Raw genomic sequence first — 24,016 nt, forward strand, 5'->3', positions numbered from 1 at the left:
GCGACTTGACGGCACTTAACAACATAACACCACTTACATTACATATCTAGAATAAGAGACTATACGGAGACCAAAGTTTATCAATGGTACCCAGGGACAGGAGGGGCAGGGTAAAGCAAGACACATTGTTTAGGAAGCAGCACATGTCTCTTTATAGTGATGGAAAACTTGGCAACAGATTCTGATAATGGCCACACAGATGGGTGGTCACTAACCTGCTCATGTAAAATATGTTGGGTTGACAATCGTTATAGATAGACATCTACTTATCTACATGCAATGACAGCAAAACTTGCTTTTCTTTTGAGGTACTTTTATTGCATCTATATGAATTCCTAAAATGTTTATGTGTGCATGTATGTGTGATGCAATTATACGTATGTAATTTATACTGAGCATGGCAGATGCTTATAGTTATGTGTATATTTAGTTCTATGTGAATTAGTATAAAAATCTGAACTTTGATTTTGTTTTAGGGTAATGTATGGATACTTAATAAATTATTCAGAATAAAAATTAACTAAGCCACTAGGAGTGGCATCCACTTCCTAAACAACATTCCTCCGGAAACTCTATGAACTTTGATAAATGTTGACAGTTGTGGAGGGCCTTCCGGCCTTTTGTTCATAGGTGTCGTGCTCGACTCAAAGGCAATCAACAATAACAACAACAACTATTAATAGCAGGTTATGAGAGGACAAATGAAGAGTATTTTGTGAACTAAGGGTTATGAGAAGTATAATATTATACTATAATATTTTGCACCCTAGTGGCATCCACTTCCGTAAATAGCTTGCCTCCGGAAACCCTATGAACCTGGAGCAAGAATGAAAGTCAAGCAAGTGTCGAGGACTTTCGTTCATAGGGTCGCTATGAGTCGCCTATGATTGGACGGCACTAACAACAACAACAACAACAAAACCTAATTAAAAGGAAGGAACTAATTGTTTTATTATAAAGAGCTATATATTACCAAAGTTAACAAAATAATACAACTATATTTTTTTACATGTTTTCACTCTACTGTACATAAAGATACATAGTTAGAAATACTGTTTACATACAAATATATACTTTCAATAACAAAACATCTTATATGGATTAAATAGCAGAGTCATTTACAACATTCCTCAAAAAAGTAGCTACTTACTTGGTTTCCCACTTTGGTGCCTCTTTACGTTTTTATTTCTGCTGTAGTCTATGAGCTGTGGTTTTGACTTTGGTGCTCTTAACCAGCTGATATCAGTCCTGCTGTCATCATCTCTGTATTCTGTTTCATCATCACTAAAAAGATGCTTCTTTTTGTAATTTGTTATCTATTGGGCGAGAGGGAGATTTCTTGTCATAGATAACTATCTTATTTTATGTCATGATGCAAAGTAAATTAAACCAAACCAGAAATACGAACTTTTTCAAGTTCTACTCTACATAGTAAATAAGGAGTTATCCAACGAAGTTGCTCAGAAGTCCAGGTCAGAGATTAAGATTTATATTTTGTTGAAGTTAATTAAAACTAGGTGAGGACAGTTTAGTTCCATCAAGACCACAAAGTCAAACTCCCTATCATTCAGTAGAGTTTGACTCATGGAACCTCCACCAGGTTTCTGAGGCTGTAATGTCTCACTTTTATCCTGCAGAGTAGCTAGTAGATTTGAACCACCAAACTTTTGGTTGTGAATGTTGTGTACCATCGAGTCAGAACCAACCCACAGCTGACCCTTCAGCAAGTTTTCAGAGTCAGTTAATTGCACAGGAGACTTCCCATGTCTCTCCTGTGGAGTTGCTGGTGGATTTGAACCACGTGCCTTCAAGAACAAGCACAGCTTTTTACCACTAGGTAACTAGGCTCCCTTCAACTTTTGGTTAGCAGCCCAAAATGTAAGATAGTACAGCACTGGGGCTCCTTAGAATAGAAACTAGTTCATTCTGATGCATGGTGGCCCCATATGTGCCAAAGTAGGATCACGCTTCACAGGACTGTCCATGACTAATTTTTCAATAAGCCTTTCTTCCAAAGCTTCTCTGGGTAGTAGTCCAATGTGTTAACCATTTGTACAAAACAAAGATTCTTTTTTTATTACTAGACTATTACAGATAGTTCAAGGATTGTAAGAAAAACCATAATGAGAACACAGGTCATCTCATTAAGTTGTGGTGGTGGGGGGGAGAATCTCTGACCTTAAAATATAATGGGAAGAATTACTGGCCTTAATAAACTTAATTTGGTTTATTATTACTTACACTTTTATCTTTTGTTTTGAGAGGAGATTCAAGTTTATCCCGATTCCTTACATCTACCCTTAAACAAAGATATGTATTAATTTAAAAAGCTCTTTATCTTAGGTAGCATGTACTAAGCAATGGGACATGGGTTTTCAAGCCTTACTCTTTTTTGCCAAACCATTATCATCTCTGATCTCAGTTAATTATAAAATATTAAAGATGGATTAAGGAACTCACATAACCTTTCTGACTTATTACCTAAACTATATAATGAATATTAAAACTGTACAGAATCTGCATATTAAACAATATCAGAAGTAAATAGTAAAGTAGCAAAATCATAAAGGAAGTAATCAAGGCATTATTAGCATTTTTTTCACTCTTCTAAAATATGTGACAAGCTCTCAGAAAGACAGACTGGCATGAAGTATTTAAGAAATAAAGGGCAATAAGGGGAGGGAGTGGGGAGGGAGCAAAGTGCAACAATGAATGACTGGAAACCCTAAGTCTCTGTAAACTTTCATTAAAATTAATAAAAAAAAGTTCAAACACTATGGCCTGGATCAGGTGCAAAAAAAAAAAAAAAAGAAAAGGCAATAATGAGATAAGTATGTTTTAATCAGATCAGTTGAAGACCTACAATTTTCCTGAATTGTCCACACAGGTTTCTCTATTTGTAGCCTGAAATTCTTGGACCTATATTGTGAATAAACATTGAAAAGGATTCTGAGTGTGAAAATAAGGTAAACAAAAGTAAAAATAACATTTAGTTTCTATCATTTCATGGAATAAGAATTTTGACAAAATTAAGATTATTAAAATACACTAAAGTACTGAAGTAGTGTTATATTTTATAAACTGTACTAGAAACAAGCAAATGAGAGTAATCATTACCTTATGTTTGTTTTACCAAGAAGGAAAATTCTTTTAATAAAGTAGTCTTAAGTGCCTCCATAATCACTCATTTTTCTCTATCTTATTCCAAAGGCTTTGAAAGTAAAACTAAATATACATAGGCTGGCTATCTAACTGTATTATTTCATATTTTCAAAACTTTAAAACATAGCTACAAAAGGATGCAAAGCTAAAAAGTATACTCTCTAACAACTAATGTGATAAATAAAAAAAAAGAAACAAAATATGTTGAATTCTAGCTTACTCCAAGTTTTATAGTAGGTTCATCAGCTCCATTCAAATTAAAATTGTAAATATCAGTCCTGTAAAAATGAAGCAAAGCATTATAAAATACAGTCTCTTTAAGTATAAAGAAAATGAGAATATTTATGAAAAGGTACTTACAATGGGCATTTGGAGGTAACATTAACAAGAGTAGTCTTCAACTGTCTAAAGCTTTTTTTCTGGACCTTTTCCTAAATGTAAAAGAAGTTTATGTAAAGCTCTCCAAATTTTTACATTATTTTACCTGACAAATAACATACTATTAAATTTTCATATATTTTCTAGTAATGCATATAAATCTGGCTTTTTGTAACCATTTTTAACATAAAAAATATTAGGCATTTACACTATTGAAGACTTATAGATGAACTAAAAATGTAATGGAAGGTATAATAGAATGCTAATACTGAATATAACAATTTATTCTTAACATTTACAAGTATGCATTGATTACTATCTATTTAGGCAATGTCCAACCACATACTCATCCATAATTTCATAAATTAAATATTTTAAAGTGTTCTCCTTTTGTTTATTTCCCTTTGATTGCTCTAAATATCCCAAACCCAGAGTCATGCAGCACTGGACCACAGGGGAGATAAAGGTACAACAGGTTCTAGCAGCAGTGAGGAAGGGAAGCTACCTCCTATTCTCCCTCCACTCCCCTCTCGGACTATTTCTTCCATCTGCAAAAGTAGCAAGAATAACCAGAAGCAAGTTCTACTTTTATTATTTCCTTCTGGTAGAGGTTTAAATACAATGTTCACACAATGTCCAAATCATATTATATCCTATTTCACAGAAAGTATCACGGACATTAAGCAATGCTTGTAACACTACTATAAACAGATAAATGTTCTCATTAATAATCTCTCTTCAAGCTGAACTTTATTGATTCAAGACACAAAAAAGTGTGCTTCTACTTTCACTGTTTTTACTTTAACATAATGCACAGTAAGTTGGAAATCGTGGAATCTGGAAATATTTGTATTAGGTCTTCTCACTATTTTATATACAATCACTTGAGTTAGTCTAATAAAGTCACTTCTTAACATACAACTCTTCTCATCACTTATCTGGCTTACTCTTTCCAATATGCTTTTTACTTGTGTTTAAGTACAGTGTTCAATTCATCCTCTTAGTGCTTTGTGTTACAAAGGATAGAAAGATGAGGTGAGATTTTTAAGAGGGTGCAAAGGTAAGTAAAGGCATTACAGAGGCTATAAAGATGATTCAAAACAGAAAAGGAAAACCACTTCTCAATTGCTGTGTGTGCATAAGACATTATTATGCAGACTTGGACTTTTTGTCTGTTTGGATTTTGGAGTGTCCTTCAATTTCCAACCCCTGCCCCCATAAAGTAAATTCTGAAGTAGGGCTTGAAAGGAGGGGTGAGGTTTTGATGAAGAGAAAAGAGAGTGAAAGTGCCTACTGGTTCAGTCCATTTTTTTTTCCTCTAAAGAGGAATAGAGGAAGATGAACAAAACCCCAAAGTTAGGAAAGACACTTACGAGCTTCAGGCTATCACAATCTAGCTAAACAAGGCATGGTTAGGCAACAAAAATGAGGAAATAAGGTATTCTTTTAAAGTACTAGGAAGTCAACCTGTCTGTCTTTAATGTAATGAGCAACAAAAACAGTAACTGTGAAAATGAATGAAGCTCTGCACTTGGTAATGAAAAATGCTGGTACTGAACATAGTAAATAGAGTGGCACAAGGAAATCCCAGAAGCAAAGAAAGCTCAATAAAGGCTGTTTTGCCACACTTTGAGGGTTAGAAACTGCAACAGAACTAGGGTAACGTGCTGGCACAAGCAGAGGGGTTAGATTTGAGAGGAATTTAATAAAAGACAGATGAGAAGTAACAGTAATGAGTAAATCCAAGGCAACTGTTATTTTAAGTCTCAAATAGGAAATGTTTTTAACACAAACAATGGACTTCAGAATAATGTGGCTGGCAGGTGAGGTGGGATAAAAAAAAAAGTGCATCCACAATACTGCATAAATACTGTGACTATATGTAAAATCAGCATGTTTATTGAGAAACAGAAGACTAAGGGATTATTTTGAGCACTTGTCACTCAATGGATTGATAATCCTTTATCAATATCCTTAAAATAGCTAATCTAGTTGTATCACACTTTTCTTCTGTATAAGTGTCTGTGGTCTAATATTGTAAAATTTAACCAGGTTAATAGGTTTGGGCTGGATAAATTAATAAAGCCTACCTTACTAAGCTGTAGATCACATCTGCTTGAAAACTCACTATAAAAAAAAGATTTTGTAAAAAATAAAAAAATAATTCAATATCTGTATTTTCCATAAAAGCCATTCTATATAAGGTAAAACCTATTTGGGTCTAAATCTATATTCAATATGCAAGAATTATTTGAGATGTGACAAAATTATTATTTTTGTAACTTTACAAAAACAAATAGGTAATTATAACAACTCTAAGATGAGTAACATTAAGAGGTGCCACTTTTAAATAAATAGTTCTCTTTGATAAAAATAATTTTCTTCATGCCATACAATAAATGCCAGGGTAAATGTGAACTTGAATTAATAATGTGGCATCCATAAACAGTAGTTTTTTCATGAGATAATTAACCGTCAGCAAGATTTCAAACAAGGAATACCTATTTACTATAGTATATAAAAATAACGCACTTAAATTTCCTATTTCATAAAGCAATATATTTAAAGTGTATTTAGTTTCACTCATTTTTACATTCAATAAATACAATTCTAAAATGTGTATATGCTAAATATTATTTATAATTAGTATGTTCGTATCAATACAGTGCTTTTTAATACTTTGTAAAACATGACCTGACTACAGAATGAATAAAAATTTCATTCTCTTTCTGTAGTATTTAAACGACTACTATTTAGTATTAGAGAACATGTGTTTCCTGATAAAAGTTATAGTACTTGACCATACATTTAAAACTTTTTAAAACTCTGTAAATAAATTTTATATCTTAACAGAAAATTCCATATATACAATTTAAGCACATACTTGTCAATCACAGACTCCTTTAATTGTCCAGTAGACTTGATATCCTCCTTTGCTTTGTATCGCCTATTAATTTGATTTATCAAAGATTCTGCTGCATCAGAAAATTGTCTCCCTTTCGAATTTTCTTTCTGAAAGTTATTTTAAATTATACCAGTTAACCTTCAAAGGAAAATAAAGGCTAAGAAGAATATATAAATTTTTCATACACACTAGAAAATTTTAGTTCTATATATAGCCACACAAGGGGGTAAAGATCAGAAATTGTTTCGTTAAGTCTGGGATTGGTTCATCACTGAAACAACTGAAGATAAGTCTGACACTTATGCCAAGCGAGAACTATGCCAAGTCCTTTGTTGCTCAAAGTGACAAAGAAATCAAGAACTTAAAGGGTTCACTGGAAGAATTATCAGCAACATAAATTTGTTAAGAAAAATTCCACAGATACTCTTATATGAGTTATCCTAATTTTCATTTTACTTTTTTCTGGGAACCAGCCATACATTTTGATATGTAGTAAGTTATTCTCTTTTTAAAAATGTAACAAGAATGAAGACCGATTACTTGGCTTGCAAAAAAATAAGCTTCACCTTAAATGGAGCAATGTAGTTGGAGTAGCATGGGCAATCACTATCAGTGAACCGTAGTTTGTCTGTTGATCCAATGAACAGGAAAGATCAGAGAGAGGGCTCTCCTCAGAGGAGAGAGATCCAGGAAAGTGGTCAAGAATCCTCCATCCTGATACGGTAATAAACTGAAGAAAACTGCTGGCAACAAGACAACTAACAGAAATCAGAATAGAGATAAGGAAAAAAAAATGACTCCTTAGGAAATTTCTGTGAAATGACTGTAAACTCAAACAAATTAAAACTGAAGGATGAATCTGAGTTGAGCCAAAATAAGTCACTCTTTCCTGGGGGATGGGGTAATGATACAGTTCAGACTAAGTTAAGGAAAGAGATTAGGAGAAATCAAGGAAAAAGTGACCTTAAAGGATATGGCTGAAGAATGCTGCCTAATTAAGTACAAAAGGACAGATTAGAAAAGAAAGTCAAGACAAATTGAATAATGAAATTATGTGTGTGTTGTTGTGCACTAGGGAGTCAGAAATGACCCATAGCTGATCATCCAGTGGGTTTTCAGAGGCAGTTAATCTCACAGGAGGAGTCTGCCCATCCTTCTGCAGAGCAGCTTGTGGATTTGAACTGCATGCCTTTGGGATTGCAGTGCAGTTTCTTACCATTAAGCCATCAAAGTATCCATTATAAATGATTGGCTGTTTCATTTGTACACTCAGGTGCTCCAATCTGTAAACATCTGTAAACATTTTAAATTGACGAGAAATTTGCTTACCAAGATAATAATAATCCTGTACAAGAGAAATGCAAATGGAAGCCTACAAGTTTTACTATTCTCTTAGGAAGGGTAAAAGCCAATTAAATTACTGGCAGTGGAAAGGCAATCTGATTAGATTTTTTTAAAGTCTGCACCTTGATCACCCTGATCACAAGGTATAAAAAAAGATTTATGGTAATTGCTACAAAAAAGTAAAACTCTGGCCTCAATGTAGAGTGAAAATCTATCAAAAATGCCCTGGAGATAGTGTACAGAAAAGACTAAAATAAAAGAGAACCTCCATTTACATCCTTTCTTCACACCTTGGTATGTTTGAGACAACACCATGTATAAAGTGCTGGTCCAGGCAGGGAATAAATGTTAAGTCAAATACAGCACTTATAATATCAGGAAGAAAAGTACTGTAAGAAAGGCATATAGATGAATTCCACAGGCAAGCTCAAGAGAAGCAAGCGATCCAAGGCAAGATAAGAAAAAGCCTGAAAGACAAGATTCTCAGGTTCGTTTATTCCATTCGTACTCAAATACCCTGGGACCCATTCTCTTTTCTCACAGCTGGGACAAGGGAGCTGAGCATGAGGCCAGAAGGAGGCACTCACTCTTACGAGTCCAGACACTTAATTCAAGAACACAAATGTGAACCATGAAACCAGGCAAAGTTCCCTCACTGTCTTCTGTGACTAAATATTATTAAATTAAATATTATGGGTATGTAGGAATCAAAACACTGAAAAGCTCACCATATTTTTTTGCTTCAAATCACAGGAATTAAGTTCAGAGGTCTGTCTTTTCTCTGATTTTCTATGGCTTCTCAGATTTTTTCCAGAAGAGGTTTTGTCGCAAACTGTAGTATTCAGATCTTTTGATAATATGTATTTCTTCCGATATATCAGGGATTCTTCAACTCTCTTATTTAAGAGCACAGATTTAAAGGTAGTTTGAGATTCTATATGCCAATCTCTCTGTTTGACGTGTTCAGTACTTTTCTCCTCTAGGTTTTTATGGTGATTTAGGTGCTGCTGATTGCTTCTTCCACACATCTCTACCTCGAGTTTATCTACTGTATTACTTGTCACTATTTCTTTAGTACTTTGCATTCTTCCTATTTCTTCAGAATTATCACCAGATATTGAGGAGGATGGTTTTTGTTTGGTCATATTTTTGTGGATAACATGATCTATGGGGAAAACAAAAACTGAATTCTTATTAAAATTTATAAACTGTTGATATGTTAAATGTGTTAAAATCTAAGTGTCAGGCACTTTAGGAACTAAGTATCTCTCTGAATGATTATTATATACAAGGAGAATTCCTTCACCTTGACTCTGTATGTCTTCTGAGGAAATCTTGGCTCTTTTCTTAGAATGAACTTGAATATTTTCTACTGGTGTCCAGCACGCCAACTTGGAGTGTGCTTTATCTTCACAGACACTATCTGACTCACAAGGTAATCTACAAAGTAATTTCATCTGCTTTAATACACTTCCAAGCATTAGCTGCCACTCACACATAGGTCTTTAATTTCTTATTCCATTAGTGTTGACTGAAAGCAATTTGTTAGCAGTCATGTATAGAAATATTTTTAAAAGTCATGATGAAAGTTAAAATTTATCATATGGTTTAATAGATTTTAGAATATTAGAAAAAAGTACTATTATTGTCACTACCTTGACATCTAATATGTATCTTAGTTGTCTATTTTACTACATATTTGAACTACATTATTTTTTTCCAATTTATATTATTATTTTATTAAAAATATAATTAGCTTTACATCTCTCAATTTGAAAAGGGTTATAGGGTTGATATGGAAAACTTTGGACCAGTCTCTAGTGCCCCATAATAATTGCTACACAAACTAAAATATGCATATCTGTATTTACTGCAACATTATTTTACAACAGAGAAGAGTTGAAAACAAGTGCCTATCAGTAGAAGAAAAGCTAAAGAAATTCTGGTGTAGTCACACAATGAAATAATATACAATACTCTTGGCACCAGCAGCCAGTAAATGAAAAGACGTATTGCGATGGGGAAGTCTGCTGTTAGGGACCTCTCCAAAGTACTGAAGAGCAATGGTGTCTCTCTGGAGACTAAGGTGCATCTGATACAGGCCATGGTCTTTGCAATCACTTGTTGGGCATTAGAGTGTTGGACAATGACTAGGGAGAATAAAAGGAAAATTTATGCCTTTGAGCTCTGGTGTTGGAGAAGAGTATCGAGGGTACCATGAACTGCTAAGAAAACAAACAGATTCATTCTTGAGAGGGTTAAACCGGGCTGTTCTTGGAGGCAAGGATTCTGAGGTTTTGTCTGACATACTTTGGTCATGCTGTAAGGAGGGACTGGTCCTTGGAGAAGGATATCATGCTTGGAGGGTGGAGGGCAGGCGCAGGAGGAGAAGGTCCTCTATGAGGTGGATTGATTCGGTGACTGGATCAGGATGGGTGTGTCAGAGATAATGAGATTGGCACAGGATAGAGCAGACTTTAGGGCTGCTGTACACAGGGTCACCATGAGTCGTAAGCGACTCGATGGCACAACAACAACAATAAAAAATAATCATGAATTATAATGCACAAGATAGATGAATCTAGGATAAATTATGTGACTGACATAGATATACATAGGTCTGTCACAAATGGGCAATTATGCTATCAGACCACTATTATATAAAAAGCTAACAAGATCTGGGAGAATTGGAGAGCATTTTGCTAAGCGAATAAACTCAGTCTCATAAGGACAAATATTGTGTTAAGACCATTACTGTAGAAATAGATCACTAATAACACATGTGTGAAGATCTAAGAGGGAGAAGGTGGGAGCATAGGGGTGAGGATGGGCCAAGGGCGGGGATAATCATGCAGCCACACCATTTGACTGCTGGACGGTGGGCTGGGTTAAAGAAATTAGAAAGATACAGTGTGAAAAACAATGTATATGAACTTTGTAATTAAACCAGTATCAAATAAATATCATATATATATATAAACAAACCAAAAAAAGAAACATGTTTAAAAAAAAAAGGTTCACACACAGATAGGAGTAACCTTGGAGATTTAACAAGGATGGAAAGGGGACTAAAAACTAATAAATAGGCCAGAAAAATATACTTGAGAGATGATTAATACTATGGTAATATTACATTCTAAAAATATAAAGCCCTTTACATTCTACTCTATTACATCTAAAGTAATAAAACATGTTAAATGGTTTGACAGGTTTTTGCATACTTACACAGCTTTATCTCTTTTTACCACTGCCTGTGAATCAGAATCATTATCTTGGAATTCATCTAAACAAAATAAGAATAGCAGAATATTAAAATTTTTTGAAGGAAGACTAGCAAAGGACTATTTAAAGGTATACGTCCTGGGATGAAGAACTAAATTTCTTGTGGCTCAGACTGTACTCCATATCCTTGTAACCACAAAGTACCTGCATACTGCTGACCACAGTCCTCCAACCTTATCAAAGCTGGTCATGTTAAAAGCAACGATAGAGAAACTATATACATACTTATATTACGAAAAATATGCATACAAATCTATTGTCATGTGCCGTCGAGTCTATAATATAAAAACTAATAAAGTTCTACCAACATTAAACCATAGTACTTACTAAAACTTTGGTTTGTGGATTCATTATCCTTTTCTACGATTTTAGCAGTTTTCATAAGCTACAAACACAGGAGACAAGTTGATTTAAACTTGGGTTAAGATATTACAGGAAAACAACACTTAAAAGTCAGTGTTAAGGTTTAAACTCTCCTAAAGGCAATTTGCTTTGTTACGAAGATGGACAGTATTTCTATCTATTTCATCACTGCTGTGCTTACTCCAGAATATGATCTGTCCTAAACACAAGAAAACAACTTTCACTGCACAGGAGGAGACAGAAAACGGAACTGGCTTTAGGATACTGTCCACAGCTAGTACAAACATCCAGTTTTCATCCATTACTGGTAATTTCTAGAGCTGCATCATGGCACACCCATTGTTACTGTTCTTGCTGCCTACATCTAATATATTTTAACAAACGTATGGGGAAGATTTGGAAATGATAAAGCATTAAATGATGTTTAAAGTTGGTTGCCTTCCAAGCAAGTATTTGCCTACTCATCACTTACCTCGTGACAACTGCTAGCGCCCACGGACCTCAGAAACACTTCACTCGCATTTCAGAAAAGAAACACCTGCCATTACTATTAAAAAGACCGACCCTCTGCCTAGGGCCTTAGCCTAGCTGTGTTCTGCTGTGAGTTTGTTCGAACCTGTCAGCAGCAAGATGAGTTTATGTGGAACACATGTGTCCCAAGTAGCCGCTGGTGGCAGGATCGGTGGAGGAAGGTCCCTTTCTTCATATTCCTGCAGTTATACAGGCTCCCACAAGGTGGCAATAGGTATAACTAGAATAGCTGCTTCCTAAGAAACCCAAGACTAAAAGTTGATCATGGATGGGTGGCTGTGAAAGAGTTAAAATTTAACTCATCTTATTCACTGCAAAAGATGTTGTTAGTTCAATACATATTTCTATAACAAACTGATTAAAAAAGCATCTAAAAATCTCTTTAACGTTACTTTGTCTGCACTTTTGTCTCTCCTCCTTTCTTCAGATGGTTTAGGTTTAAGAGGCATGGCATTATTTGCTCCATTTTCTAATGATTTAGAAACACCAGCTTGCTCTGCGGAACTCATCATTTGCAGGGGTGGTTTAGTTCTCCTCCTTCGTGGTGTTGCTAAAAAAAAATTACCAAAAACAAGTAGGTTTGTAGGGAGTTTGTTGTTGCTAGTGGTGCTGGTTTCTGGTTTTTAATTTAAATTGCTAAGAAGCAAGGATGATGAGACATGCTCCTCTCACACAGTTCGGCAAGTTATCAGGAGGGAAGAATGTCACACCTGATAAAGAAGGGTCAGTGAAATGGAGGAAGACCTTCAACGAGATGGGCTGATGGCAGCAGTGTGAGGAGGGCAGAGCAGCAGGCTGCGTTTGCTCTGCACGACACAGTTGCTGTGAGCTGGAGCCAACTCGACGGCACCTAAAACAACAACTGGTATTTCTGAGGTCGACTGCCCACTTGTCAGCTGGCTGTGCTGCTGCAATGGTTTGTGTGCTGCTCCACTGCTGGAGCCTTTGCCAGTAGTTTTTCACACGTCACAGCATCACCTAGAGTCATAGATGAAAGCTTTACAGATACGAACAAGAACACTGCGACAGTGCTGGAGAAAGAGCCTCCTAGTGGACGGCACACGTGGAGTTACAAGTGCACCCACCTATCCCAAGGAGCTGAAGATGGCATAGGACGGGCAAATGTTTTCTTCTGCTGTACATACTACAGATAGGGGAGCTCTGGTGGCCTAGTGGTAAGGAGCTATGCTGCCAACCTGAAGGCACATGGTTCAATTCAAATCTACCAGCTACTCTGTGGAAGAAAGAGAAGCCATCTCGTCCCATGTGATTTACTATCTCTGAAAACCCACTAGAGGGTCAGCCCTGAGTTAGTTCTGACTCGATGGGACACCATGACAACATACAGTCTGGGAATGGCTCTCAAGTTTCCCCTTAGATGAACAGGTGAGTGTGGATGCCATTTACCAAAACGATAACAGAAGGTGGAAAGGCCAATTCCTTTTTGGATTTACTAAGTTTAAGTAAGCAGTCAGACATGAAAAATACATTCCAAAGATGAAAGTAAAAAGTACCAGACAGTATTAATTATTTCGTTTGTGGCACTGTCTAAATGCTTCACAAGGGTTAATAAATCTTACTTTTTCTAATAAGTTTGATGAGGTAGACAAGTTAGTCTCATTTTCTAGACATACACTGGTCCTAGACTCTGCTACAGGGTACGAGATGGAAGTCCAGCCCTGTGAGTGAGGCACCAAGGCCAAGCAGCTCGACTGACTTGGTGTTTTTAAGGACAATGTTATACTGTCCTACACAACAGTGGTTTTCAGTTTTCACACTAGATACTAATATTTTGAACACTGCTTATATTTTAATACCCATTATATATTTTTAAAGTCAGGATACATTTTGGATCTTATTTTAGTAATTTTTACATCCCAACTAATCTTGTAGGTAAGTTATATCTAGAATTTCTCTCAATAACTACTACAAATATTTCTCTTAAGTATTAACTGTATTTTAAGGCCACAAAACTTACATGTGTTGATTAATAAAAGTGGACTTCTCACAGTGTATCTGTCTCTGCTAGGAACAATCATAGATGCTTCGGACATTTTTCTTTTGCTAGGAGTGATTACCTTAAATAATAAGAAAAAGCGATTTAAGCATATATTCTCTTTGAAATTAAATATCACATACTTTTATTTACAATATTTTGTCTTGACTACATACAATGGACAGAGATTTGTAACTACAAGATCATATGCCCAACTTGCTGTATTTTAGGCTGACTTCAGAGTTTTCCTCTCATTTGGTCCCAAGTAAGCTATCATGTAGTCAAAAAACACCGTCTTAAAGAATATTTTAAGAAGAGCCACACTTAAGAAATGCAGCACTTCAATATACATTTGTTAATGGCTCACAATATCCTGTTTGATTTTATAAGGTATCCATTTTTATGATACTGGGATACATACTTAAGCACAATTGTATCTGCATAAATTAAATTCTCTAAAGACTAAACTGCCCTTAGGAGCTCAGAGTGTCATGGATTGAATTGTGTCAACTCAAAAATATTTATGAAACCTCATTATCTGATAAACCAAATAGCTGCAAGAGGATTAAGAGTGAAATGCAGCCCAATCCTGATTAGACACAAGAAGAGTTTCTGTAGAGTGCAACACCTTTTATCTTGCTAGAGATAGTGGAGGAAGAAAGTGATCTAAGATAACCTCAGTGCCATTTGTTATGTGCCTTTGAATGGGCACTGACTCAGCTGACTCTCCAGTGGGCTTGCCAAGTCTGTAAGTCACACAGGAGATGGCCCATCTTTCTTCCATGGAGTAGCGATGGATTCCAACTTTGTGCTTTCAAGTCAGCAGCACAGCTTCTTATCACTAGGTCAAGTACTGGCAAGAAATTATCACCAGGAGTAGAGTTTATCCTTTGAGATGCCTGCCCCTGTGCTGTGAAGGAAGCTCCTTGACGCCAGGAAATATGGAACTCTCCAAGGACTACCTGGGCTACAGAGAGCAACTCTATGCCTTTCCTAAGTGTTGGGATCCTGAATTTGGGCTTTTAGCTTTTTAAATTCAAAGAGAGTGACTATCTTTAAAGCCATAACTTATGGTAGCTCTGTTAGGGCTAGTCACATAGAGGCTAGTGGTTCCAATACCTGTTTGCAGCTTACAAGAGCACCAGAAGTGGCTAAGCAGAGGTGGGCGTCTGTGGGGCCCTGCGGGGTGGACAGTGGCAGACATGGATAGAGGTTTGAGAGGTGCTGTAAAGAAGGCACCTGATCTTAAGGAAGAAGCAGAATCAAAGCATTGGTAAACAGGTATGTATGTGGGGTGCAGGAAAAAGAGGACAAAGAGAACTGTAAACTTACCCAGAAAACAAGCCATTAAACTATTACTTCCCTCTCAGAACTATACTTCTGCATATTGAGTGTCCTGTTGTATGATATCAAGTCAGAACTGATCCATGACTGACTTTCCAGTGGGTTTTCAGAGGCAGTAAATCACACTGGAGCAGACTGCGCATCTGTCTCTCGTGGAGCCATTAGTGGATTTGAACCACATACATTTGCACTGGCAGTGCAATTCTTTGCACCTAAGCCACTGACTGATTGTATAGTGTATCATCTTAAAAATCCACTTAGTCAATGCCAACTCATGGTAACCCTCCATCATGTTTCCAAGGCTTTACAGGAGACGTTATCTCCCATGCACCAAATAGTGAGTTTGAACTGCCAACCATTTGGTGAGTAGTTGAACACTTTAGTGCATCACTGTGACTAAATGTGTATTATTATGATATGAAACACAAATGCTTCAACTCTTACTGATGGAAAACACAGTGAGTACCTAACAACATGACAATATTTTCTAAACAGTGTAGGCTTAAGACATTTTCCTCAGTTTATAATTCATAAGTTTAAGGTGGTAGTTGTTATGTGCCATCAACTCGCTTGCGACTCACAGCTACCCTAGGAACAAGATCCCTAAACCCTTCTCTATTCTGTGCAAACCTCAATGTCTCCAACACACCTACTCCTACTCTCCCAATCACTGAATTGATCCATCTCATCAAGAGCTTCCCCTCTGTCTTCCTCACTGTCTCTCCACTCTCCTAAACATGATGTCCCCCTCCAAGGACTAGTCCCTCCTTGCAACATGCCCCAAGTATGTCAGAAGACGCTTCAAAATCCTTGACTTGAAAGGAGCAGCCCGGCTTCATCCTCTCCAGGATGCACCTGTTTGTCCTCCTAGCAGTCCATGGTATATTCAACATTTTTCTCCAGCATCACAGCTCAAAGGCATCAATTCTCTATTACCCCTAGTCACTGTCCAACTCTCCGATGCACAGCATACAATTGTGAAGATTATAGCCCGGATCATGTGCACCTTAGTCTCTAGCCTGATGTCGTTGCTCTTCATACTCTGGAGAGGATTTCCTGGCTGCTATTGACTCTGGAGCCAAGCAAACTGAAACTGTTAACAATCTCAATCTCTTCACCGTTCTTACTGATGCTGCCCATTGGCCCAGCAGTGAGAATCTTTGTTTTCTTGCTGTTGAGCTTCAATCCATATTGAAGGCTGCAGTTCTTGACCTTCTGCAGCAAGCACTTCAGATCCTCCTCAGTTTCAGCAAGCAGGGTTGTGTCATCTGCATAATGGAGGTTGTTGATGAATCTTCCACCAGTCCTGATACCACATTCCGCCTCGTACAGCCCAGTGTCCTGGATGATCTGTTCTGCATACAGATTGAAAAGGTATAGCAGACCCCCATTTTTGGATAATTTTCAGCAGAATCTTGCTTGCATGTGATATTAATGATATTGTTCGATAATTGCCACATGAATCTAAAAAAACACTCAATATGATTCTGATAAAAACCCACAAGAAATTTTAAAATCTAAGCATTTAAGGACATTTAAAATGGCATTTTTGAGCTAACTGAAAACAGAAGATTAAAAGTGGGGGAAGTGAATGATACAAGCATGCTGGCATATCTGAAATAGAGAGTTCTAGCTACTCACAGATGAGAGATAGTAAGAAGAGAAACAGTCAGATCATGCCATAAAGAGGGTGAAACTGAACTGAGGTGTGAGCATGTGCTTTAGCTGATCTAACGTCAAAAGCAACAAACAAAGGGGATGAAGGTGCGATACACAAAGAGAGTAAAGCAAATGACCTCACTGAAGCAAAACATAAACTATGGTTAACTGAGAGTAAAATTAAATTACAAAAGGTCAGAAATGAGGCAAAACTTAAAATCAATGTATGTGAGGCCCAGAGCCTTTCAAGCTGTTTGAGTAGAAGAATCCTATCATGATAATAGTATTTAAGAAAAACAAGGGGAGCTCTTGTGGCCTAGTGGTAAAAAGCTTCACTGCCAACCCAAAGGCAAGAAGTTTGAGTCCACCCACTGCTCCCTGGGAGAAAGATGAACAATAGCCTCTCATGAGATTTACTGTCTCTGAAAACCTGCTGGAGGGTAGATTCTGACTCACCTGCATATGACAACAGGTAGTACACAGTAACTGGTAACTCAGGGCAAAATAATGAGGTAAGACAGTTAAGAGTCAACTGTATTAAACGAAGTGTGAAGAAACAGAAGAGATGAGCTGAGGGTACAGAGAATGAGTGGGAAAAGTGAGAGGCTAGGGAAAGCTCACCACGAGCAGCCTGCTCTACATGTGAGAGGAGAGCAGAATCACGGATCTCACCGGAAAACATCACAGCAGCATTACTCAAGTACAGAAGTGGATTCAGATTTAAGGTAAAGGATAGGAGTTTGAGGCTAGACTTCAAGAAAAGATTTGGAAAAACCTCCAAGAGGGCATTATCAACAACAGAGATGAGAGAAGTTGAAGTGAAAGGCACAGACATGTTCACCTGGCTGGGATCAAGTCTTTAGAAGGTGGGGAGAGACGCACACACACTGAAGTAGTAATAAGAAAAAGAAATCAGATGGTAAAATAGAAGTCAAGGGAGAATATGGCCTCAAGAAAGCAAGGACTATGGAAATTCTAATTCTCTGTAAATGTTCATTAAAATTAATAAAATGAAAAAAAAAAGCAAGCAAGCAAGACCGTTGGCCAAGTCAAATGGTACCGGCAGATGTGGAAAAAGAGTCTGAGAGATGATTCTTGTGGATGTGGCCTTTGGGATATCTTCTGAGGAGGAAGGGAAAAAAATAAAGAGAACATCAGAAATGTATACTCTATGTCTTGGCAAAGTGCAAAAAGAAATGCTGTGTTACATGTCATCAAGTCAATTACAACTCACAGTGACCCTAGGAATGACAGATTTGACCGCTGTCCTATCCAGCACCGTCTTCATGATCTCGGTCATACTCAAGCCAATTGTTTCCATTTTATCTTGAATTTGAAATTTAAAAGTGTAAACAAATGTAAATAGTTTGTTTATATTTAGAATTCTAGCTGGTTTTCATTTTTATAACTTAGACTAGTGCATAAATGTTTAGAAATAAAAGGAAGGCTCAACTGGATTTGTAAGAAAATTCCTTTTTCATAACTAGCCAAGGTAGAATAGTCACCAGTGTGTTTATTGTTGTCAGTGTGAATTGTAATTTATCAAAGAGAAGTATGTCATTTGCTTGGTCTTACAGAAAGTCCCTTGGAAGGAGAATTGGGTTCTATTTCAAATAACTAAAACTTCCAAATTACAAGTTTTTTTTTTAAAAAAATGTGCACTAAGCCTCTTAACTTACAAAAACTGCATCTACACAACATTTGCTAAAATGCTATGTTTTTTGGTATTTGCAGAAGTTGAAAAAAACTGTAAAGTGATCTTTATCAAAGTTTAAAGACATTACTACATACATTCCACATGGTATTTTTTCCCCCTGTACTTAAGTAAAGCACTGATTTGATTTATGGTAGTTTTTTTAAAAAAGACTTTTGTAACTACTGTTTACCTGTAGTTGACTAGTTTCCCTGTCTTCCTGATTAACGTTTTTAATATAATTTGAAGGTTTAGCAAGTTCTGTTGGGAGACCAGGTTTTTCTTTTAAACTAGTAGGTTCTTCTTCAATTGGTGAAACTTGACTCTCTGGTACTAGAATCTGTTGGGAATGTAAGAGGAAATAATTTAAAACTTCAAACCATTAAAATGTCTTCAAATCTCTGTGTGTCTTACTCATCTTGAGCTTCTGCTAATCTCAGATGTACCAAAGCCGACTCCTTCTTTCAACCCATACACTTCTACCCACTGTAATTCCTTAGCCCTCTGATGACATGTGCATGTATAAAAAATAGCCAAACACAAAATATCCACTTTTTGAAACATTAATAGAGACAAACACACACTGATGTTTTGACATTTGAGATTTTTATGTCTAGTTTTTAAAGCTATCTGTATCAGAACAGAACTGTCCATCAGAGGCTAGCAAGGCTGATTTTGCAGAAGTAGACTAGCAGATCTCTCTTTACAGGTGCTTCTAGAGGAGCTAGAAGTAACACACCAAAAATTACATGCATTTTATTTTGTGGAGACCACTTTAAAGTTATTTAATTTAAATTCCAAAGTCAATTTTATTATTGTCCTATTACCTAGAATCAAGCTTAGTTCGCTGATAAAAATTAAAGAGACATACCTGGGATCCACTTGCATCAAAAAGTATATGCACAGATGTTTTGGCAACTGAAATACCTTGCTTTCTGGTAAATTCCTAAAAGTAAAAAAAAATTAAATTATTATGCCTTTCAATTCTTTTTACCTTTATAGAAAATAGAATTTTTAACAAAATTGTATTTTATATAGACAGAAAACAGTTATTTTTTCTTTCCTTCAAAATTGTCCAATTACTTTAAACAATTACTTTGCATTTATTAATATTCTCAGAAATTCAATGACTCTCTCTCACCCATCTCTTTATCTGACTACCCTAGTCCTAGTCCTACTCTGAGGGTTTGTCCCCAAGGTTATCTCCTACTAATTCTCTGACCTCAATCTTTGTCACTTACCAAATTTGTCCACAGTTATCCATCTTCTCAAAATATCATATGAATTGCCACCACATTTTCTCAGCTCAACAATTTCTGGTTCATAATGTCTGCACAATCCTTGATATTGTGCATACAAATTCTATACATTTCTCAAATTTACTAGGTATTTCAGATTGTAGGTCCAAAACAATACTTGAAATCTGACTTAAAGAATATTCTTCTTTAACTTTTCTCACATTTTCTCAGTATACTTAGTTCTTCTGAGGAGTTATCTGAGTAACTCATGAGCAGTGTTCATTATGTTGAGAACAAGGCTCTGCCTTATAGTCACTTTATAAACAACTTGCAGAATTCATTAAATGTTTTGAACAGCTACTGCTAATTTTGTTATCTGAGATACCTTCTTACAGGTATTGCAAAGGGTATGACTGAAAACTTGAAGACTACTATCCAATAATACATAATCAGAAATAAAAATTTTACATGTAGTTTTAAAAAGTCTAGGAAAGGTGTGTGTGGGGGGAATCATCAAGCTTCTAGATCAAAATGAAAGTTTCCAGAATTGTGAAGTAGTATTTAAGAAAGAATTGAAAGCACTTACCCTATACTTATTTGCACCAAAAATTTTTTTAGTCACATTAGCGATTTCTAATGACTCATCAAAATACAAAAGTAATTCTTTCCCTTCTCTTTTACTAATTGTTATGATATTTTTCAGAATTATGGTCAGTAGCGTCTTCGATTCTCTCACTGTATACAAACAAATCATACTGATTAGTTTACATTCCTTTTGACTGTCATTCATTTTATAGCTGAATTTATTACAAATAAGCAATACATAGATTGTTTCATGTACATGTGAACACTGGACACTGTACAAGGATGACCAAAGACATGATGCCTTTGAACTGTATTGCTGGCGTACAGTACTGAAGCACTGTGGACTGACTAACACATCTGAGCTGAAAGAGGTGCAGCCTGTGATCTCAGAATCAAGGACATCATCACTTTCAGGAGTAGCCAGTCCTTGGAGAATGATACTATGCTTGGAAAAGTAAAGGGTCAGTGAAAGAGACAAAGACCCTTGGCAAGACAGACTGACAGAGTGACTGCAACCATGGGCTTAGGCAGAGGGGAGGATATGAGGATGATCTAGCAAGGTTTCGATCACTTGTATGCAGTCACTATGAGTCAGAGATAACATGACAGCACCTTACAGTAATACTGTGAAAATTAATTGAACCAAACCCAAACATTTAGAATTTATTAGTTTTAAAATTAATTATTCTGGTACTAACTAGCTGTTAAAAACAAGTCAGTTTACCTTTCAGATTATCATTTTCTGATATATAAATGAAAAAGAACATAATAATTAATGGGTCTTTAATTCCTCAATACATTAGAAATAACTTGCTAATTTTAAGAAGACAAACAGCTATACCTTTATATATTGGCTATATTCATTCAATTATGTCATTAAATTTATATTGCTATACAAGTGTTCACACTTGATGATCCTGGGTGTCACCAATTATGAAGTGGTAAAGACATAAAATACTCATCCTTCTATACAAATTTATCAAATCACTAAAAATACTGCTACATGTCAGTTTATAAAAAGTACTCTTTTCTTCACACACAGAAAAATGTTACTGAATAATTACCTGGTGCCAAATTACTGTGGGTATATGATGGTCCATCAGAACCACCATGATGACCGGGACCAGCATGACTGGGATTTTCCTTACCTCTGGTAGGCCCCCACTATTGGCCTGAATTGCACACAACTCTGCCCTCAATGTGTTCACGGGCAACAGAAAACATTCAGAAGGAGAGGACCCCCCTGAGGAGGAAGAGCATTCTGGACTCATGGAATTACTCCAGGAGCTGTCACCATGATAATGCCCCTCTGGTTATAACAATCTCACGTTCTTCTCAACTTTGCCCAAGATGATATGAGTCTTGTTTTTGAAAGTTTTGGGTAATAAAACTTTCACAGTAATATGAAATAACAGTAGTAAGATTTAGATGACTTTGAAATTAATAATGTTTCAGATTTTAATGAGGAAGATTAGAACATTTCTTTTATGATTGCTGTGTACTTCTGATAAATGTTAGTTTTCTTCTTTTTGGGGTGTGTTTTTTTCTGTGGCTTACTGTGATCTTTAACTAAAAAGACATTCATTTTTTTGCATAAGTCTGATAGTAAAATTCCTTAAAATGTATTTTTTCCTAAATGTTTTCTTTTTACTAAAATACCTGTCTACATATATGGTTGTTAACATATGTGTGTTTTTTTTTAAATTTTCTATTTTTTTGCTTTGTTGAAATTTCTAGTATGGCTGTAATTGCATTTATATATATAATGTTTATTTTTTATTACAGAAATTTGAGAAAATGTTATTTTGTGACTTGCTACAGAATCTAAATCCTATGGATATCAATACATCTGGAATATATAACATTTAGAATTTTGTGAGATTCTAGTTTACTAAACTTACATGAATATACTCTGCTCTGAAAAGCTAGGTTGAAAAAACAGAAGGGGGGAGATGGGATATCATCTCCTCGAACTATTTTACAAAAAGCCTTATTTAGTTTAAATTTTTAAATGCTAATGAAAAAGGAGAAACTCCAGCTGAAAGACATTTGGTATTACAATCCTCTAAAGAATTGAATCAGCCTATATACTATAAGGAACCAACAAACATTTTAACAGGCACATAAAGAACTCAATTGCTTTAATAAAAATATTATTATTAAAAAAAGTCCTTATAAAAATAAGGTGAGTCAGATACTGACAAATAAGTATTGAAAATTAGACTTTAAAGTGATGTCATTTCTACCTAATTCTGTGCAATGACATTTGGAAAGAAGCTAAAGGCAGAGAAGTTATTAGGAAGCAGAGAGCCCTAGGAGCAATTATATGAAGCAAAAGGAAAAGAGATGACAAGGAGGTAGAAATGAATAAGCAGAGAACAAGATTAACACAGAGGAAAAGTCAAGAATAACTTCACTGTTTGGCAAACCTGGCAGCTTACTGTTCCCCAAGACAGGAGATAAGGACAAAGTTCTTGAACGGATAAGGGAGTTGTTTAGCTTCAGACATGGGTTTGAGAGTTTTGTGTAAATGCTCACGGGTTAGCTTACTTGGATCTAAAACTCAGGTGAAAATCTTAAGAGAAAAAGTTGAAAAAAATTACAGTGTCACCAACCTTGTCAAACATAGAGGAAGGAGTTGGGTATAAGGGCCTAGGTGCATGTATGGAGCTTAATAGTGGAAGGGGGTTTGCTGCAGGCCCCTGACACTCTCACAGGGACTGTATCACCAGAATCCTAGGCTGGTGCATTTCTGATAGCAGACTGGGAACTGGCCCTCCATGGGCTGGGTCCCCTCCCTTTCTGCTGCTAAGCGTGTGTGTCACAAGAGAACCTGCACAAATCTCTCTCCCTGTGAGAAGGAAAGGTTATTGCTCGTCTGCAGCACAAGAGTGGTGCATGCAGCCCTGAAACGGCTGCAGGGATTGATCTGCTGAATGTGATGTTGTCCACTGCTGAAGCTGACCTTGCTTTGCTGCATCTCTATGTGATAAAAAATTGCTGCATCAAAGGTTATGCATGACTGTGCCTGTCTTTGAACTTCAGACCTTGGCTTGAAAGTTTGGCATAACTAGAAGCAATATTAAGTATGAAACAGTTATAGTCTTCATTCTGGCTGCATAGTGGAGTGGACTTGGGGGGAGGGATTATATAACAATGAAACAATTTTTATTTTACTTTTCAAAGAGAAGAGCGAACTGGGCAGGAGTGATGGGGCAGGAAGAAAAGTGAATGAAGGAAATCAAAGTATCTGTAATTTTTTATTAAAATTAATAATTAAAAAGACTTTTAAAATTAAAAAAGTTATAATCACCTCAAAAACTGGAATTTCACTGGAGTAGGGATGTACATCAGAAGGCAGTAAGGATGGGAAGTAATAATAAGATGAATGGAAGAAAACAGTTAAAACTATTCTTTCAAAAGAAGCTATGAATGATAAAAGGAGACAGAGGAAAACACAGAACCTGAGGAGTTTTTCACTTTAAGATGTAGATACTATTTTTTGTGGTTATGGTGGTGATGTACCGTCAAGTCAG

The 24,016-nt window shown here is 36.1% G+C and overlaps 1 protein-coding gene across 1 annotated transcript in view; it reads right to left on the reverse strand.

The window, feature by feature from the left end:
* SYCP2 (synaptonemal complex protein 2) overlaps window positions 1–24,016 on the reverse strand; it is a 96,377-nt gene that overhangs the window by 35,407 nt on the left and 36,954 nt on the right. The window contains exons 14-30 of the mRNA XM_006896925.1: window positions 20,482–20,630; window positions 19,529–19,603; window positions 18,851–18,997; window positions 13,944–14,043; window positions 12,358–12,515; window positions 11,399–11,456; window positions 11,015–11,072; window positions 9,096–9,229; window positions 8,518–8,954; window positions 6,425–6,552; window positions 5,631–5,667; window positions 3,523–3,593; window positions 3,383–3,440; window positions 2,864–2,919; window positions 2,242–2,299; window positions 1,354–1,356; window positions 1,151–1,316 (exon numbers count right to left, since the gene is read on the reverse strand). Of these exons, the coding sequence (XP_006896987.1) occupies window positions 1,151–1,316; window positions 1,354–1,356; window positions 2,242–2,299; window positions 2,864–2,919; window positions 3,383–3,440; window positions 3,523–3,593; window positions 5,631–5,667; window positions 6,425–6,552; window positions 8,518–8,954; window positions 9,096–9,229; window positions 11,015–11,072; window positions 11,399–11,456; window positions 12,358–12,515; window positions 13,944–14,043; window positions 18,851–18,997; window positions 19,529–19,603; window positions 20,482–20,630 (1,893 nt within the window). The remainder of the gene's footprint in view (window positions 1–1,150; window positions 1,317–1,353; window positions 1,357–2,241; window positions 2,300–2,863; window positions 2,920–3,382; window positions 3,441–3,522; window positions 3,594–5,630; window positions 5,668–6,424; window positions 6,553–8,517; window positions 8,955–9,095; window positions 9,230–11,014; window positions 11,073–11,398; window positions 11,457–12,357; window positions 12,516–13,943; window positions 14,044–18,850; window positions 18,998–19,528; window positions 19,604–20,481; window positions 20,631–24,016) is intronic.

Source organism: Elephantulus edwardii, unplaced genomic scaffold (assembly GCF_000299155.1).
Source record: "Elephantulus edwardii isolate Elephantulus edwardi_28Jun2011 unplaced genomic scaffold, EleEdw1.0 scaffold00193, whole genome shotgun sequence".
Classification (NCBI taxonomy): domain Eukaryota; kingdom Metazoa; phylum Chordata; class Mammalia; order Macroscelidea; family Macroscelididae; genus Elephantulus; species Elephantulus edwardii.